Source organism: Coturnix japonica, chromosome 22, assembly GCF_001577835.2.
Source record: "Coturnix japonica isolate 7356 chromosome 22, Coturnix japonica 2.1, whole genome shotgun sequence".
Lineage (NCBI taxonomy): Eukaryota > Metazoa > Chordata > Aves > Galliformes > Phasianidae > Coturnix > Coturnix japonica.
Genome location: NC_029537.1, coordinates 2,698,612 through 2,716,763, shown reverse-complemented (window position 1 = coordinate 2,716,763; position 18,152 = coordinate 2,698,612). Strand labels below are relative to the sequence as shown.

The window sequence follows — 18,152 nt, the reverse complement described above, 5'->3', positions numbered from 1 at the left end:
TGGATGGGGATCCCATATGTGAATCCTTTACATGGATAGGGATCCTCTATATGGATCCCTCCCATGGATGTGGATCCCCTATAGGGATCCTTTACATGGATGGGGATCCTCTATATGGGTCCTTTACATGGATGGGGATCCCCTATATGGATCCTTTACATGGATGGGGATCCCTATATGGATCCTTTACATGGATAAGGATCCTCAATATGGATCCTTTACATGGATGGGGATCCCCTATGTGGATCCTTTACATGGATAAGGATCCTCTATATGGATCCTTTACATGGATGAAGATCCCCTATGTGGATCCTTTACATGGATGGGGATCCCCTATATGGATCCCTCCCATGGGTGGGGATCCCCTACATGGATCCTTTACATGGATGGGGACCCCCTATATGGATCCTTTACATGGATGGGGATCCTCTATATGGATCCCTCCCATGGATGGGGCTGTTTGCAGGGCTTGAAGTGCTTTGGTTGCTGCTGGCCGGTCTCAGGTTGTATTGACAATGCACCTAAATCCAGGCTTGCAGTGCTGCACCAAAGGCAGCAGGGGAGGTTTGGGAGCTGCCTGCTGTGACTCAGCACTTCAAGCACGACTCAGCACTTCTATTGCCATCGCTGTCTTATGTACCCAGCAGCCTGGGCCTGTTGTGCTGCCTGCACTCAGAGCTGGCCTCCTCAGCTCCATTGGAGAAGCTTGTTTCATCCGTGATATTTTCAGAGCTGCTCAAAGAACACAGATGAAATGAACTCACCTTGCTGACCCTCAGCAAAGCCAACACCGGAGCGTTTTCATGCTTCATGTGCTCTGCTGTCTCATGCTTTAGTGCTTATCTGGAGCACACAAGGCCCTCACACTGCGTGGCTGTTACACTAAGTGCTTCCTTTTTATCTTACCTAAAGGAGGAAGCATTGCTGTAGTGCTGCCCCAGTGTCCATGCAGGAGTGAAGCTGGCTTGATTGCAGAGGATTATAGCTTATTATAGGCATATAGAGTGAATATATATGGAGTTAATACGTTGGGTTCTGCACATGGGCTGGCTTGGGTCACATCCAGCCTGAACAAAAGCTATGGGGTATTGCCACTGAGCCCCCAACAGCGCTGAGAACTGGAGCTTGTTGGAGCTGTGAAGGCTGTTATTGAAGGATCTATGCCTGAGCCCAAGGAATTCATGCAGGAGGTATAAAACTGCCCAGAAAGAGCTCTTAAAAACACAAGTGCTTCTCAAGAGCCCTTTACATCTCCAGGCTGTGGGTCCTTATGGGGCAGTGCCTGGGGAGCCCTCTGCCAGCAGCAGGTTTGGCAGCAAGCAGTGGAGTTGTTCATAGGACTCATCTGTCCCCATTACCTGGGGTAGGGCAACCACAGCCCCTCCTTGTGTCCCTTGTGCTGCTGTCTCACCTGGTGATGGCCTGGGCAGCATCAAAACTGGGCTGGTTTGGTGTGGAGTTGCTGCACTCGTGCATAAGAAGTGCAGGGCTGCCCCTGACAAGAATAAAGCAAGCTGCTGCTGCTGCCTTTCATTTCTAATGGGCTCCTCCTGGAAGCTTTGCAAGCAGCCCTGCAGCAGAGGGAAATACCTGCTTGGCAATGCAGCAAGAAGAACCGGGGGGAATATTGATATCAATCCACTGAGCTGCTTTGTAACTAGGACACCTTGGGGGGGGAAACCATCTGCCTGGATCACAGTGAGTATTTTCCAGTTGTTTGAGCACAAGCTCTGCCTGGTGCTTGTATTTCCCTGTACAGAAGCATCCATTGCATCATTTGTTCTCTTTACTTTAGGTTGATCTGAAGGTTTAAAGCCAGATCCTTCCAGCATCCCGGGATGCTGAGCTCTGTTACACTGCCCTGCAATATAGATATGGGGTTGTTGCCATTGCTTGGCACTGGAGCAGCTGTGCCAGTGCTCTCAGGCTGCAAATAAACTTCAAAACCTGATTTCTCACTTGTTTTTTTCTCTGTGTTCCAGAGCCTAGCCCAGCTAGAGAACCTGTGCAAGCAGCTCTATGAGACCACAGACACTGCGACACGACTGCAGGCAGAGAAGGCCCTGGTTGAGTTCACCAACAGCCCCGACTGCCTGAGCAAGTGCCAGCTGCTTCTAGAAAGAGGGAGTGTATGTAAAGCAAAGCTATCTCCATTGTATCCTATGGACATGGATGGGGCTGCTGGCCCCACGTTTGTCTTGCACACCCAATGTGCTTGTGTGTCTGTTTCAATTTGGAGCCATCCTGTGCCAAGGAAAGCATTGGCAAGCAGTGCAGCAGCAGCATTAGCTGCATGTAGTTGTTAGTTGTGATGTCTGGTGGGCTTTGCTGCATTCTATGCAGGCTGCCACCCAGCTGTGCCAGGCTTTGCATGGAAGGAATTAGAATGGCAGCTCACAGACTGGGGGGTCTGTGTGTGCACAGAGGTACAGAGGAGCTGAGATCTGAAGCTCATATTCCCAGCTTGCAGTTAGCTCAGCATCCAGCACTGCTTGATATTCTGACCTGTGCATTAATGCCTTGTTTTCCTTTGCAGTCGTCCTACTCCCAGTTGTTGGCAGCTACATGCCTTACGAAACTCGTGTCACGCACAAACAACCCGCTACCGTTGGAGCAGCGGATCGATATCCGTGAGTACAAGGCTCAGTGTTGCAAAGCAAGTGAATGGCAGAGGTTGTTGTGCACGCTTCCATCCACGAGTGGGAGGCCTTCTGCAGCCTCTTCCGTGTTACACTTGAACAGTGTAACAGAGTAGAAAGCAGCAGTTCCATTCCATTCAGTCACCTCCTGCTTTGTTTGCTGGTAGAGCTCCAGGCTGAGGATGGAGGGGACTGATGGCTGTGTGCCTTGTGAATGAGTCTTTGCTAGTTCCCTTTGGAAGTCAGAATACAAGCAGTGCTTTCCCCTTCAATCCAAACTGGAATCCTTTCTGGGTCTCTGAACTATCCATCAGGTAGATGCTCCTAAGGGAGCAGTCATTCTGTTCCAATGCTCTTCCCTGATGCTTCCTCTCCTCCAGGGAAGGGCTCTGAATCTGCTTTCATTTGTAGAAGTGCTGCAATAAATGATCATCCCTGAGGACAGATCTCATCAACCTGCCCAGCTTTTCTCCCTCCCCACGTGTGTGTGCATAGGACGGGGTTTATTCTGGTAGCACTGAATAAATGAGCTTTGGAGGAGGAGCTCACACCTGTGTCTGCTATCCAGATCTGTCCCACTGCTTCAGTGCCTTCAAGGCACAACTGAGATCAGCACTTTTATCCAACCCGCTGCCGTGCTCATCTTAGAATTGATTTATTTCTTCTTAACTGCTTTCACAAGGAGACTTTTACCCTCATGCAGCATCACCATCTAATACAGCATCACCATCTCAGCTCCAGCTGCTCCGTTTGTGTCTGCAGAAACTTCTTCTCTGTGTTGCAGGGAACTATGTGCTCAACTACCTTGCCACCAGGCCGAAGCTGGCCACGTTTGTCACGCAAGCACTGATCCAGCTCTATGCCAGGATCACTAAGTTGGGCTGGTTTGACTGTCAGAAGGATGAATACGTCTTCAGGAACGTGATCACGGACGTCACGAGGTTCTTACAGGTCAGAATTTAAGCTGAATGCTCGTCTTGTGGGATTTAAAGCCTCTGCGTTTCAATGTATTGCTCTGCCAGCTCTGTTTGGTCCTTCATTAATTTACATTCGTTGACTAAACAGTGACTCCAAGGCTTGAAAGCTAAAAATCGACCTGTTTTGCCAGTTGTCCTCATTTAATCTCGATAGAGGGGGGGGGGGGGGGGTTCCAATGGCTTCTCTATAGATAGTGTTTAACTACTGAGCTTGTGGGCAAGAGGTGGCTCCCATAAAGAAGTGCTGAAGTCCCGGATCTAAACATGCCTGAATTTGTATTGCAGGTGAGTTTGGTGTTGGAAGTTGGAAGAGATGAGGGCGATTGGAGCAGGATGTGCTGAGCAAGGTGGAGCTGGGGAAGGAAACATTTATTAGCTACAGAACAGAAAGTGGGGCAGAGGAGCAATGCAGGTTAATACTCCGGACCCATTTAAGTGGGTTGGTGTTACTAGTGAAGAGGTCTCCATAGCAGACTCGTTTCACAGCACAGCCCCTGTTGGCAATGGAACCAGAGGCCAAAAAGGCTGTGAAGAATGGGCTCCTTATGGGCTCCCTTCCCTAAGATACAGGCTGTGATTCAGCACTCAGCCCATGGGGCTGCTCGCGTTATTCCAGGTCTGCAATTCAAAAGGAACAATTCCTTTCCCAGCGTTTCCATCTGTTTCCATCTGACAGCTCTGGAGCCATTGAATGGTGCAGAAATGTCTGCGAAACTGCTGTTAAAACCAAGGAAACTGCTTTAAAAATAAACCATCGGCATCTCCAATCTTGTCAGGTTTGGGGTATGGAATAAGCACAGGGATTAAATAAAAAGGAGCTTGTGATTTATTAGCTCACGTTACCAAACCCTTCATCAGACTGTTATTAAGATGAAGGATTTCATGTTTAAACTCTCATTTGCTATTGCTCCCAGTCTTAATACTGCAGGGATGAAGCAGTTGCTATTGCTCCCAGGCTCCTTCCCAGTCGTAATACTGCAATATGGGGACGTTGTATGGAATGATGTTTAGGGATCCTCCAAACAAAGGTCTGTGATTAACACTGATGCTTCCTGAACTCAGCCCAGCAATAACTCCTTTCCCTGTCCCCTCCTTCCTCAGGATAGTGTAGAGCACTGCATCATAGGAGTGACAATCCTGTCCCAACTAACTAATGAAATTAATCAAGTAAGTGCTACAGCCTTCCTCAGTGAAGTAAGTGTCCAATTTTTCTCATTCATATTGTCGTGTTTCTGCCGTGTCTGTGCATTGTCGGGGGTTTTTATGTATTTCTTTTCTATGGGTTGTTTTGCTTTTTGCTGTGGGGAGAGCTGTTGTAGCGGGTGGGATTTGGTTCTTCTCGTTTGGTTTTTGTACACAGTCCCATTATCTGTGTGGTAAGATGCTGCTGAGAGGAGCATCCCAGCATCTTCCACTTCCTCTCATACTTCCATGTAATCTTCTGAGATCAAAATGAGTCCAGCCTACTCAGCAAGGACCACATCCAGAGCATCAGGGCATCACCACCACCTGTGCATCGATACAGCTTAGTTCTTGTGCCAGGAGGTATCGATAAAACAAAGAGGGTTTGTCAGGTTGTGGAGGCTCTTAAAGTTCATTCAGTGCTCAATTGTGCCACCCAAACAGTTGAGGTTCATTGGGGTTAATGAGGGCTGTGGCTTTGCTTGGTGCTCTTACATCACCCCCCTGACCAGTGCACAGACTTCGGTGGCTTCCACTGCTCATAGAACATACTGGCACCATTATATATTGCATAGTGGCTTCCACTGCTCATAGAAGACACTGGGGTTTTGCTGATTCTAGTGTCTTACTAAGGAAACTTGTAACTTCTGTTAGTAAATGGCCTCATCCCAGCAGCAGGATGGATTGATCCTGTGTGGGATTTGAAGGCTGATGACAGATAGTTTCCAGAACTGGAAATGCTGGAGGAGGTTTGATCCTGGTCAGCTCAAAACACCAATTTCTCCAGCTGAAATTTGATGTTCAGCACCATCCAGAGCCCTTCACTGTAACCTGAACAACATCTGCATCCATTTCACACCCAAATTCACTTCGTTTTCTCCTATCAACATCCCCACTCGTTACAATGGGGTCACGTACAGCAAACAAACAAGCAAAGAAAAGAGAGAGATCCCACCTTGTCCTCCAGCTTTTCCTGCTGACTATTTAAACTCCCATTGATGTTATGCAAGGGCAGAATTTGCTGGAGCTCCATAGGCCAAAGCTGATGCTGTAAAAGCTCACAGCACAAATAGGACGCAGCGCTTAAGAGCTGCATAGAGCTTTCAGTTTCCATCCTGCAGAGCTGCATAGACTTGCCTGGAGGTGCTGTGTTACAGGAGTTTGTTTAGCTGGACCTGTTTGCTATAAGTGAGGTTTGCAATCACTTTGGGAAGCCTTATTGCTCCATCCCCATGCAAACCATCACATAACCCATCCTGTGTGTGATGAGTGACGCAGTCTGTGCTGCCTTAAGCCTTTGTTAGTCCACGTTCAGAATGCGTTCACTGAATTGCTCTTTGTTCCCCATTGGAAAGCAATCCGTGTGTATCTGCCTGCCATGTCATCTCTTGTTCTGATCCGATGGGAGATCCAGATCTGGAGTTTAGAACAGATAACGCCAAGTCCAAACTGCTGCTGGCTGCCTCTCCTTCCAGTTCTCTTCCCATCTGTGCAGGTTCAGGATATGACAGAGGCCTTTTAATTGCTGGTAATTGACCAAGTGTCTGCCCAGCGGCTCCAGGTAGGATTCAGCTCTCAGGGATACAAAGCAATGCTCAAGTTTCTATTCCATCCTGTTGGAAAATACCAGCTGCCATCCAGCTTTGGAGGAGGTTTAAATAAACTTGAGATGGATGCCGCAGAGCAGTGTTATAGGTGAACATTGTAAGCCAACAATGTGCTTTAAACATGGAGGAGGTGAGGGCAGAGGAAGGGAGCACAGAGGGCACATATCCCCCATTGCAGCCCATGCTGGACATGGAAACCTTGGGTCCTGCAGCACTGCTGTGTGCTCTGCTGGCCTTGTCCCACCTCTACCCACCAGTTCTAAGTTCTTTTCTCTCTCCCCAGGCTGATACTACTCATCCACTGACCAAGCACAGGAAAATCGCCTCTTCCTTCCGAGATTCATCTTTATTTGATATTTTCACACTGTCATGCAATTTACTGAAGCAGGTAAGGAAACCGTCGTTTGGTGGCTGTTAATGGGGGCTGTGAGTTGGGGCAATGGCCTCTGGGCTGATGTTCCTTCCATTGCAGCTCTTGGATTGTGTGCTCCTGTCCTAAAGGCTCTGTTCTGAGTTTGCTCTTTAGGAAAGCTCCCACTTGGGTTGTTGTTATCTGTGCAGCCATTGCATGGTTTGATCTTATCCTGCTTTCCAAAGGAAGCACAGCCTGCACATTTACATTGGTTTCCATTCCTTGTGCACCCACCCTCCTGAGCAGCCCCTGTAACATCTGAATCCAGCTGTTTCTTTCAGGTGCATTGAGGATGCATTCGATCTTTCACATGCATTCAAATGGGATTCCTCCAGCTTTGTGATGAGAAGCCCCTGCCCGGGTGGCTCAGCTGAGTGTAGTGCAGCCTTGCTTGTGTTTGTGGAAGGTATTGAAGCAGGACGGGCTCCATATTAATGCCCAAATCCCTTTTGAGTGTATCTGCTGATGGATTGGGCTGCTAGAAACACGCTTATATCAGCATCCATAGAACAGCACACAGGCTGCCCCAGAAGAATAACTCATTGTTGGAGGGAGTGAAGGAGACATTGCACTGCTGGCACAGCTCTTGGCACTGTCAGTGCACTGCAATGTGTTATCTGCAATAGGACTAAGCTGGAAGAGGTTGGTTTGGTTTTGAGTAATACAAAGCAGAGAGAGGCCGGCCTGTCCCTGGATCTAATAACCTGAACATTGCAGACCTGAGCGCTGCATTTAAGCTGCAATGAAACAACCCAACGTCTCAGACCCACCAGGTTCTTTGTGTCACCTGAGAGCGCTGTGTGTGTCATCCCTGTGCACAGCAGGGCACTGTAACTGGAGCAGGGCTGATAGGGATCGTCTGTGCAGCAGAAATGAACACACTCCTTTCCATCCGAGGGTTAGGAGCAGTGACAGCATTCCCTGCTGCTGGGAGCTTGTCAAGCACAGCGTGGATTCTTGTGTTTAACCTCAGTAAGAACTGCTGTATCTCATGAATCTCATGCTGGAATTGCAGGCTGGAAGGCCTGGCTGCTTCTCTCTGTGCAGCACAAACCAAGTGGAAAGGGAAGCCCGTGTTTATCCATCCCATGTGAAGGCTGATACTGTCTATAGATGTGTGGGGCAGCAGGGCTGGCTGCTGCATCCCTATGAAGCTGAGCTGGTGTCTCAGACACAGATTTCCCCTTGATTTTCCTATTCCTGCTTTCTGAACCCACTGTATCTTCCAGGCTTCGGGGAAGAACCTGAACCTAAACGACGAGAGCCAGCACGGTCTGCTCATGCAGCTCCTAAAGCTCACTCACAATTGCCTGAACTTTGATTTCATCGGCACGTCGACGGATGAGTCCTCAGATGATCTTTGCACTGTGCAGATCCCAACCAGTTGGAGATCAGGTAATTCTATTGTGGGAACAGAGCCTGGATGGGAGCTTCCAGCTGCAAGTCTGGGTGACTCAATACAGCTTGTACATACAGTGCCAGACATTGAGGCCAATTCAAGAAACAGTGAATTATTTAGGAAGAAAGAAGGGGGGGGAGCTATAAATAATGAATAGTTTGTCACCTGTTCTTGCCACCCTTTGCAGGCATTTTGCAGGCAGTGCTACAGGCTGCCTCCTTTAAACGTTCCCCTGCGGTTCTGTCACGTATCAGCTGGTTTATTTCTGGAAAAGGCAGAAAGGAACTTATGTAAAGATGTAAAAATCCACTGGAGACGTTGCTCAGTTCCTCTGTGTGACAGGGGCGGCTCATCTTGATTTGGGCTGTTAAGCTTTGGGTCTCTGCATGGCAGTAACCGGAGCTGGTGTCAATAAAATGCTCTGTTCTCTTTCAGCATTCTTGGACTCTTCGACCCTTCAGCTGTTTTTTGATCTTTATCATTCCATCCCTCCTTCGTTTTCTCCTCTGGTAAGTCCTGGGTTGTGTTATGTTCATTACAGGCTGCACTACAGGTGCTGGTAGGGCTCATCCATGAGGCTTTGTGCTGTTGAGGGTCCCATAAGGACCTCGTATTAGTAGCAATGCTCTGCTGTTTCTAACCCCATTCATTCACTCAGCATTCGCTCCTACACCTTCAGGATTTATTCTCAGTGAGATTTCAGAGCTTTGAGTTGAGAACTGAATCATTCCTTGTTGTTCTCATCCTTTTTCTTCTCATTCTCTCTGTCCTTCAGGTTTTGTCCTGTTTAGTGCAGATCGCCTCCGTACGCAGATCCCTCTTCAACAATGCAGAGCGAGCAAAGTTTCTGTCTCATCTCGTTGATGGAGTCAAACGAATACTGGAAAACCCCCAGGTGAGTCTTACGGCTGCAGTGAAATCCTCTGCTACAAGTGCTTTCTAATGTCCACATCCCACCTTTGTTTTTGCTGCTTCCATCTCTGCTTCTTCCCGTTTTCAAGCAGTGCTGGTTCTCAGTTCTCCTCTCTTTTATTTCCCCCCCCCCTTAGAGTTTATCAGACCCAAACAACTACCACGAGTTCTGCCGATTGCTGGCTCGATTGAAAAGCAATTACCAGCTGGGGGAGCTGGTGAAGGTGGAGAACTACCCCGAGGTCATCAGACTCATTGCCAACTTCACCGTCACCAGCCTGCAGGTACGAGGTGCTTCCACCCACCCTCGTTGGCTCTCAGCACTTCCTACAGTGCTACAGAAGTCAAAACAAGTGGCTAAAACAAGCACATCCCACTAATTTCCTTCCCTTTCTGCTGGTTCTTCAGCACTGGGAGTTTGCACCCAACAGTGTTCACTACCTGCTGAGCTTATGGCAGCGGTTGGCGGCGTCGGTGCCCTACGTGAAAGCCACCGAGCCTCACATGCTGGAAACGTACACGCCAGAAGTCACAAAGGCTTATATCACATCCAGGCTGGAATCTGTGCACATCATATTGAGGTATGAAATGCAGAGAGATGGTGATGATGCTGCTGCAGGCACCAGGATCTGACACATGAGGCTCTAATGGTTCCGTGCTGAGTTTTCTTTAAGGAACAAACAAGGAAGTTCTGCTGGTCCCCAATGGGTTTTTCAGCTTACCTTAATCTCACATTCTGTCTATTATAGAGAAAAAAAGGAGCATTTTCTAAGCTTTTTTTGTGTTTCCTTTAAGCCTCAGTCAGTCTCAGACATCCCAGGTTGATGCGGGTGGTCTCAGAGGTGCCATAGGTGCCATCTACCCCTGTGTTACCCACTTGCATCCTGCCATTTGCACTGTATCCTAACAGAGAGGGATCAGCCACACAAAGTGATTCACTCCATGTTTAACCTGCTCTAGGATGGCACAAATCACACCTGAAAGTGTCTGTTTTACTTCAAAGTGAAGGAAAGCAGCCCATAGGACCCTGCTGCAGTGCCTTTATTTGCCTGGAATGGGTCTCACCTTGTGTTTGCGTGTATCTGATGGAAACAAATGAGCACAGGAATATAATAATAATATAATAATCTTTGAATGCCTCTCTGAAGGGAAGACAAATCAGCTTATCCCTCCTGAGCCACCCAACGAAGCAGCAGGTTCATTTCATATTGGCATTCACAGTGCTGTGTAGCATTGGGGTTAATGCAGTTAGAGGAGAAGCAAAGTGAAACACCCAGAGAGATGGGAAGCCTTATGTAATAAAGACAGCCAGACAGAAGTTGTTCTTGGCACTACACTAACTGTATGGAACATAAGGATGTAAGAGGAGCTTGACTCATCCCTGCTCCTCGGGGCCCTTCCATTTGAACCTCTCATGCTTTCCTGATTGATGGCTGCAGCAACGTGCAGGTTATTAGATCAGTCTGTATCATGACAAGGACATCACTCACCGCACTGTGTGCCCAGGGAAAGCACCTCCATAAGCTTATGTTCCCATCGCTGCCTTCTAAATCCTCATCTAAGCTGCTCTCATTGCACAGGGATGGTTTGGAGGATCCACTGGATGACACCGGCCTCGTGCAGCAGCAGCTGGACCAGCTCTCCACCATTGGCCGCTGTGAGTATGAGAAGACGTGTGCTCTGCTGGTGCAGCTCTTTGACCAGTCGGCCCAGTCGTACCAGGAGCTGCTGCAAAGCGCCACCGCCAGCCCCATGGATGTTGCAGTGCAGGAAGGTGAGCTCTGGGGGAGCAATGGAAGCCTGCATTAAATCCACACAGAGCAGCCAGATTTTGGCTGTGTCCCCCTGTTTAAGTGTTCTGTTGTACTTAATATCCTTGATGGTGGATGGATGCTCCCAGCACACACAGCAGTGCTTGCTGCAGGGGTTGCTGCCATGCAATAGACTGCACACCTTGTTATGGGGAATGATATCACGCATCTGCCCACCCAGTCTGTACAGAGATGGGTTTTAAGGGTGTTCTCTGATCTATGGGATCCATGTTCTATGGTCTGTCAGCCCTGCTGCCCCGGCTGCCTTTTATCTGATGGAGGGTGTTGAGTATTCGTCCATCTGAGCTCTGAATAACTGGGAGGAAGCTGCAAACCTTTGTCTGCCTGCAGCATGGGGCAGGCTCTGCACTCTTTGCTTTAGGAATCCTTTAGCATGAGCCATAGGAAAAAGCAGCACCTCATTTTGAGGTGCAGGTAGAGCCATGTTACACCCCTTCTCTAATAACAAAGCTGGCTTCTCCTTCCTTGCATATAAGTTTAGAGACTCCAGCTTCCTCCTGAAGCACCTTTAAATAACGAACAGCATCCAGGCAGACCTGGCATCCTTTATTCCTTTGCTAGTAAAGACGTGTAAGAACTGAGCTCTGCTGAAACACTTGGCATTAAAACAGAAAGATATTCCTTGAGAATCCAACCTGAACCTCTCATCTTCCTCCCTGTGATGTGATGTTGGTTCTGATGTCCTCTGTTGCTTGCAGGGCGCCTGACGTGGCTCGTCTATATTATCGGGGCAGTGATTGGTGGTAGGGTGTCGTTTGCCAGCACGGATGAGCAGGATGCAATGGATGGAGAGCTGGTTTGTCGGTAGGGATGCTGCCCTTGATGTCCATAAAAGAGCTGTTAACACCGTGTTCATCCCCTCTTTTCAATGCAAAGAACAGTGTGGAATTGGCCGTCATGAAAGGAGAGATGGCAGCTCGGGCTGCAGGTTTCTGCTGCTGCTTTACTCAATTGGGAGCTCTGGGTTGTAAGGAAGAGGAAAAGAGGGGAAGAGCATGAAAGAAAGGAGCTCAATGTGGGTTTAAATGCCTTGAAGACTAAATGAATGGTGAGGGGGGGGGGGGGGGGGGGGGGGGGGGAAAGGTATTAATGTGTAGGCATCTGTGTACCTGGTGAGAATACGTGCATTTTAAGGGGGGGGGGGGGGGGATATCTTTCCTAGTTAAAAACCCAAAGTAGGTTTTGTCCTTATACTGCAAATATTGCAGCCCTTCTCGACGTGTTTAAGGCTTTATGTTGTAACACCTGATGGATGTGGGGGATGGGAAACGCTCTGCAGTGCAAGAGCCAATTGTTGGATGTGTGAACACGTGTGGACTGTTCATTGCAAACAAGCCCTTGTAGTCTGGAGCCTGTTTGCTGTGCGGGAAGGGTGGGAAGAGGAGCCTGACCTGGGCCAGTATGAGAGCCAGGGCTGATCAATCACATCAAGCATTTGGCTTCCCATGTAGTTAATGGAGAGGAAATGGTGAGACCTTGTGTGCATTTCATAGCTCTCAGTGCCAGCGTGTATGTTAGGGGGTCATAAGCATCCGTGCTTTGTGGCACTGGCCAGATGGGATGACATCCAGATGGGATATGACTTCTTCTACCCCCTGTTTTGCTCTATGTGTGTTACCCTGCAGTCCCAGCCCTGCTCACAGCTTCCCATAGGGCTCACAACAAAGGCCAGCTGGGCTGTCATCATTCAGTGGCTCATATAAGGGTTCATTCAGGGCTCAAGCAAAGCTTAACAGGCTGCATCAGCCCTTGGATAAATGCTCCAGCACCTGAAACTCCCTCCTGCAGCAAGTTAAATCCAGGGCCTGCTATCCCTATTGGGACACAGAAACATAGTGTGGCCTTGCATTGAAAAGGAATGCATGCCAGTCAGTCCTGTTGTATATTTAGTTAACTGCTGACCTAAACCAGCAATGCAGAAAGTCAAACCCACCGCTGGAAGCAGCCCCGTGTGCCAGAAGCCCCTCGGTGCTCCTGCATCCAGCAGCATTGACCTGTTTTCTATCCCCCCCTCCTTGCAGGGTGCTGCAGCTGATGAACCTGACGGACTCACGGCTGGCTCAGGCCGGCAATGAGAAGTTGGAGCTTGCCATGCTGAGCTTCTTCGAGCAGTTCCGCAAGATCTATATCGGAGATCAGGTGCAGAAGTCTTCCAAGGTAATCAATTCCTTTGTGCCTTTTGCCAAGTGCAGTCGTAGCTTCGTGTTTTAGAATGAAAGCGGGTGGCACTTATGAGCCGTGCACGCTCTATTTCCTATTTCTATACAATGAACACTGCAAACCTTGAGCTGAAACAATGGGGAAGGAGCCTTAAACTTGAGATGTGGGTCTGGTTTTATGCACCAGCTTCATTATGTGAGTCCCTTAAGCCTACATACATGTGAAGGTCACTCCATGCATAGACCCAGGAGGAACCCAAGCTATTGTATACGTATATTGTATATGTGCCTGGTATTTAAGTGCAGATAAATAGCCATTCTCTATATTAGAAGGCAGTCATAGATGGACTGGACACTCAGTGCATCTTCACATATGTAAAAAGACATTCAAAAGCATATAAAGAACACGTCCTTATTTCAGAACGTGGTTCTCTTCCAGCAGCCCGTGGTTGCAAAGGGAGGGCAGGTTGAAATAAGGGGAGGGCAGGTTGAAATAAGGGGAGGGCAGGTGAAAATAAGGGGAGGGCAGGTTGAAATAAGGGGAGGGCAGGTGAAAATGGAGCGATCCTCGATCATTAATTCATTGCTTTCTTGGTGGTTTCTGAGTTGCTCTTGTCTCCCCCCCAGCTGTACCGCCGGCTCTCTGAGGTCCTGGGGCTGAACGATGAGACCATGGTCCTGAGCGTCTTCATAGGGAAGATGTAAGTGTTGCTGTTTGCAGGCAGCCGAGGTTCCAGGGCTTGTTTGAAGGTGTAAATGTGGAATATGAGGGAGTGCTGCTGGCTCAAAGCTGTAACATCTGACTACATGGGAGTATTATGGGCTGTGATGGAGGGTTTAAGTCACGCACAGGATTGATTTAACCACCGTGGATTCCAGCCTGGGCTCATTGCGGAGACACAGAACTGACCTGTACACCAGGATCGTGGATTCTTTTGTCAGTGTAAAAGCAGTCAGGGAGGGGGCAGTGCCCTGACACTGGACTATTGCCATTCATCAGCCATAAAGCTCTGTGTGGAGGGGACCACGAGTTGTGCTGTTCAATGCCAGAGTAGCTCAGGTCCTTCCCCTTAAGCTCCCCCATTACAGACAGCTCTCTGGACCCAACCTATTGTCAATTAGCACGTCCCAGCTCCCCTTGGCTTCTCTAGCATCACCCCCTTGTTAAGTGCATGGGCCTTTGCTTGCCCTCACGTGCCTTGAGCTGCACGTTGTCAAGGGGTGAAGTGGCTCTCCTGGCAAAGAAGCAAGGGCTACTAGAATTCTGCAGCTGACAGTGGATGGTGCAGGTGCAGAATTGCAGGCGGCTGCATGTAGTCACTGCCGCAGAATTCTCTTACCCTTGCTGCAGAAACCAGCCCTGGAGTGCCACAGAATTCCAAGGGCCTGGGTATGGGCCAGTGTAGCTTGGGAGCCAAGTAGTGAAGATTATCTGAAGGATAATTTTCTAGTCAACCAAATGTAAGTACAGTGAATTTTATACCCGTATTTCGTGCCTTTGTAATGTCTGTTGCTTTCGGTGGAGGGTGGAGCTGATGATGGTGGGTGACTTTGGATTAGGAAGATGCTCTGTATAGTTAATGGGAGGCTGAGCAAAGCATCTGACCCGGCCTGTTGTCCTCTCTTGTAGCATCACCAACCTGAAGTACTGGGGTCGGTGTGAGCCCATCACCTCCAAGACGCTGCAGCTGCTCAATGACCTCTCCATTGGATATCCTTTATGAAGAGCTGTGGGGTGCAGAACACAGGGAAGAGCAGCCGGGTGCTCAGCTGGAACAGCAACACTGCATCTCAGATCACTGAACTGCTTCAATTTGTGGGTACTGAGAAGATAGTGAGCGTGCAAAGCGCTCCATCCACGTGTCACTTAGATGTGCAGTTAGAACCACAGGCTGCAGCATCGTCCTGCTTTAACTCTGCAGCAGAACTGCTTTGCAGCTCAGCATCCACAGCCCTCATTGCTTTGCAGCCGTGCTCTGTTTGATGCTCTCCTATTTGTTCTCCCCGTTCAGAGTTTAAAAGCAAAATCCCTGCAGCAGAGATGCATGCGACTTGCTAAGAGTTGAAACAAACCGCAGAGAAACCTCCATTGCAGTGAATAAAGCAGACACCCCCCAGATGTGCCCTGGGAGGTGCATTGCATGCATTGCATGCATTACAGGGGGTGTTATAGTGAATAAAGCAGACACCCCCCAGTTATGCCCTAGGAGGTGCATTGCAGGCATTGCATGCATTGCAGGGGGTGTTACAGTGAATAAAGCAGACACCCCCCAGTTGTGCCCTGGGAGGTGCATTGCATGCATTGCATGCATTGCAGGGGGTGTTCGTATACACTGAGTGCAGCTTCCTTAACCCCCCCCCCACGTACAGCAGCGTCAGGAAGCTGGTGAAGCTGAGCGCTGTGCAGTTCATGCTGAACAATCACACGGTGAGTCCTCACCTGTTTAACTGCTCCATCTGCCCTTTGGAGCTGAGGGAACCCCCACTTGGATGCACTCAATTTCCTCTCTTCCATCACGTTCAAACATGGGATTTCTCTGTTTATAGGGTTATAATGACATGGGAGGTTTCATCCCCAATGGGTTGGTGTGGGGCTGCTGTGTCCAGTGGGTGGCAGTCAGCACTGCTGCACGTGGAGCCAAAGGGCAGCAGGAACTGCTTGGGAGAGTGAAGGCCAATTGTAATGCATCAGCTTTCATGGGGAGAGCAATGATAGGGAGGAAGGGCTGGGGTGGAAGGAATGGGATGGCAGCAGTGGGATGGCAGCATTGCTCCTATGGGATGGCAACAGTGCTCCTATGGGATGGGATGGGATGGGATGGGATGGGATGGGATGGGATGGGATGGGATGGGATGGGATGGGATGGGATGGCAGCAGTGCTCCTGTGGAATGGGATGGCAGCACTGCTTCTATGGGATGGGATGGCAGCATTGCTCCTATGGGATTTGCAGCAGTGCTCCTATAGGATGGGATGGCAGCAGTGCTCCTATGGGATGGGGTGGGATGGCAGCATTGTTACTATGGGATGGCAGCACTGCTACTATGGGATGGCAGCATTGCTCCCATGGGATGACAGCAGTGCTCCTATGGGATGAGATGGCAGCAGGGCTCCTATGGGATGGGATGGCAGCATTGNCTATGGGATGGCAGCATTGCTCCCATGGGATGACAGCAGTGCTCCTATGGGATGAGATGGCAGCAGGGCTCCTATGGGATGGGATGGCAGCATTGTTCCTATGGGATGGCAGCATTGCTCCCATGGGATGACAGCAGTGCCCCTATGGGATGGGATGGGATGGCAGCATTGCTCCTATGGGATGGCAGCAGTGCTCCTATGGGGTGGGATGGCAGCAGAGCTCCTATGGGATGGTAGCAGTGCTCCTATGGGATGGGATGGGATGGCAGCATTGCTCCTATGGGATGGCTGTTGTGTTCCTATGGGATTTGCAGCAGTGCTCCTATGGGGTGGTAGCAGTGCTCCTATGGGATGGGGTGGCAGCATTGCTTCTATGGGATGGGATGGCAGCAGTGCTCCTATGGGAGCTGCATTTGGATGTGGGGCTGCTGCTTCCCCATGCATGAAGGCAGAGCGAGCAGGGATCTGCCAGCAGGGGCTGTATTGCACAGCTGTGACACCATGAGTAAGAGGGGCGTGTGGCTGCAGTGTTCTGGAAGCAAAGCAAAGCAAAGCAAAGCAAAGCAAGGCTTCCTCTTGGCTCTGGGCAGTTCCCATATGAATAGAGGCAGTGCAGTATATACTGGCAGCCAGGATATTACACAGCTTCATTCCTGCATAGGACAAGCAGGAGGGTGATGGGTGCAGGAGCTGGTGGTTCCCCTTTAACCTCTCTCTTCTGTTTGCAGAGTGAGCACTTTTCCTTCCTGGGCATTAACAATCAGTCCAACCTGACTGATATGAGATGTCGGACTACGTTCTACACTGCACTTGGGCGTCTTCTCATGGTGGATTTAGGTACTTGGCTCTTTGGGATCCGGAGCAAAGCAGTGACTGTGCTGTTTGGATGCTGGCTCTGTGCTGTGCTGAGCCCTATAAGCTCCTCCACAATGGAGGCCAGGATGGGAAAAGCTGATGGGGAGTGAGAAAGGAAGGGGAAGGAGCTCAGAGCTGGGACCAAGATGTTCCTTTGTCCAGCTCAAACCCAAGGGTTTGCTCTGAGCCTCTGCTATGAGCTGCAGTGATAGAGCAGCTGCCTGGCAGCTCTGGGTCCCCTTGCTTTATGCTGTGCTGTCTCAGATGAAGCAAACCTGCAGGGATGTGCAGTTTGTTTCCTCCCAAGTTCTGTCTCATTACAGGAGAAGATGAGGATCAGTACGAGCAGTTCATGCTTCCCCTGACAGCCGCCTTCGAGACCGTGGCACAGATGTTCAGCACAAACACATTCAATGAACAAGAGGCAAAAGTAAGTGGGGCACAGGATTCTCCTTTCTGATAAGACAAGGCTGGGCTGTGATGGCTGCTTTCCTCTTATCACATGGGGAAGCAGTGATGCTCTCTGTGCTCCTCAAGGTCTAGTTGTATCTGTGCTCCTCTAGTTGTAGTTCATAATTAAAGGCTTATCAGCCCACCTTCATTCTGCTGGGAACAGAATACCCCAGTGTTATCACTACCCTGGCTCAGCATAAAGGAGTTTTCTTGCACCTGGGAGGATGAACCGTCCAACTGGGCTGGATTGGGACAACAGGATGCAGCTGGTGGGGCTGGAAAGGAACAGATCCATTAATGTGTCTGTGTTTTAACCCTTTGTTTCTTTTGCAACGCAGAGAACTTTGGTTGGTTTGGTGAGAGACTTGAGGGGAATCGCCTTCGCCTTCAACGCCAAGACCAGCTTCATGATGCTGTTTGAGTGGATGTATCCTTGCATTCGGTGTCTGTTGAGCCCTCCTGATGGTGTCTGCATCCCAATGCTCTGCTTTTCCTGCTGGGGTTTGTTGCATCCCAATGCTCTGCTTTTCATGCTGGGGTTTGTTGCATCCTAATGCTCTGCTTTTCATGCTGGGGTTTGTTGCATCC

General features: G+C 49.5%; 1 protein-coding gene across 2 annotated transcripts in view; it reads left to right on the top strand.

Annotated features, from left to right (window-relative positions):
• XPO7 (exportin 7) overlaps positions 1 to 18,152 on the top strand; it is a 36,280-nt gene that overhangs the window by 6,784 nt on the left and 11,344 nt on the right. Inside the window, exons 2-20 of one of the 2 annotated variants that reach the window (XM_015883155.2) lie at positions 1,983 to 2,129; positions 2,537 to 2,630; positions 3,424 to 3,590; positions 4,718 to 4,783; positions 6,689 to 6,793; positions 8,047 to 8,212; positions 8,652 to 8,725; positions 8,992 to 9,111; positions 9,266 to 9,412; positions 9,537 to 9,709; positions 10,709 to 10,902; positions 11,659 to 11,764; positions 12,982 to 13,117; positions 13,747 to 13,820; positions 14,750 to 14,830; positions 15,484 to 15,547; positions 16,985 to 17,093; positions 17,435 to 17,541; positions 17,903 to 17,991. In XM_015883155.2, the coding sequence (XP_015738641.1) occupies positions 1,983 to 2,129; positions 2,537 to 2,630; positions 3,424 to 3,590; positions 4,718 to 4,783; positions 6,689 to 6,793; positions 8,047 to 8,212; positions 8,652 to 8,725; positions 8,992 to 9,111; positions 9,266 to 9,412; positions 9,537 to 9,709; positions 10,709 to 10,902; positions 11,659 to 11,764; positions 12,982 to 13,117; positions 13,747 to 13,820; positions 14,750 to 14,830; positions 15,484 to 15,547; positions 16,985 to 17,093; positions 17,435 to 17,541; positions 17,903 to 17,991 (2,219 nt within the window). Of the gene's footprint in view, positions 1 to 1,982; positions 2,130 to 2,536; positions 2,631 to 3,423; positions 3,591 to 4,717; positions 4,811 to 6,688; positions 6,794 to 8,046; positions 8,213 to 8,651; positions 8,726 to 8,991; positions 9,112 to 9,265; positions 9,413 to 9,536; positions 9,710 to 10,708; positions 10,903 to 11,658; positions 11,765 to 12,981; positions 13,118 to 13,746; positions 13,821 to 14,749; positions 14,831 to 15,483; positions 15,548 to 16,984; positions 17,094 to 17,434; positions 17,542 to 17,902; positions 17,992 to 18,152 lie in introns of both variants that reach the window. The other variant, XM_015883154.2, reaches the window with a different exon arrangement.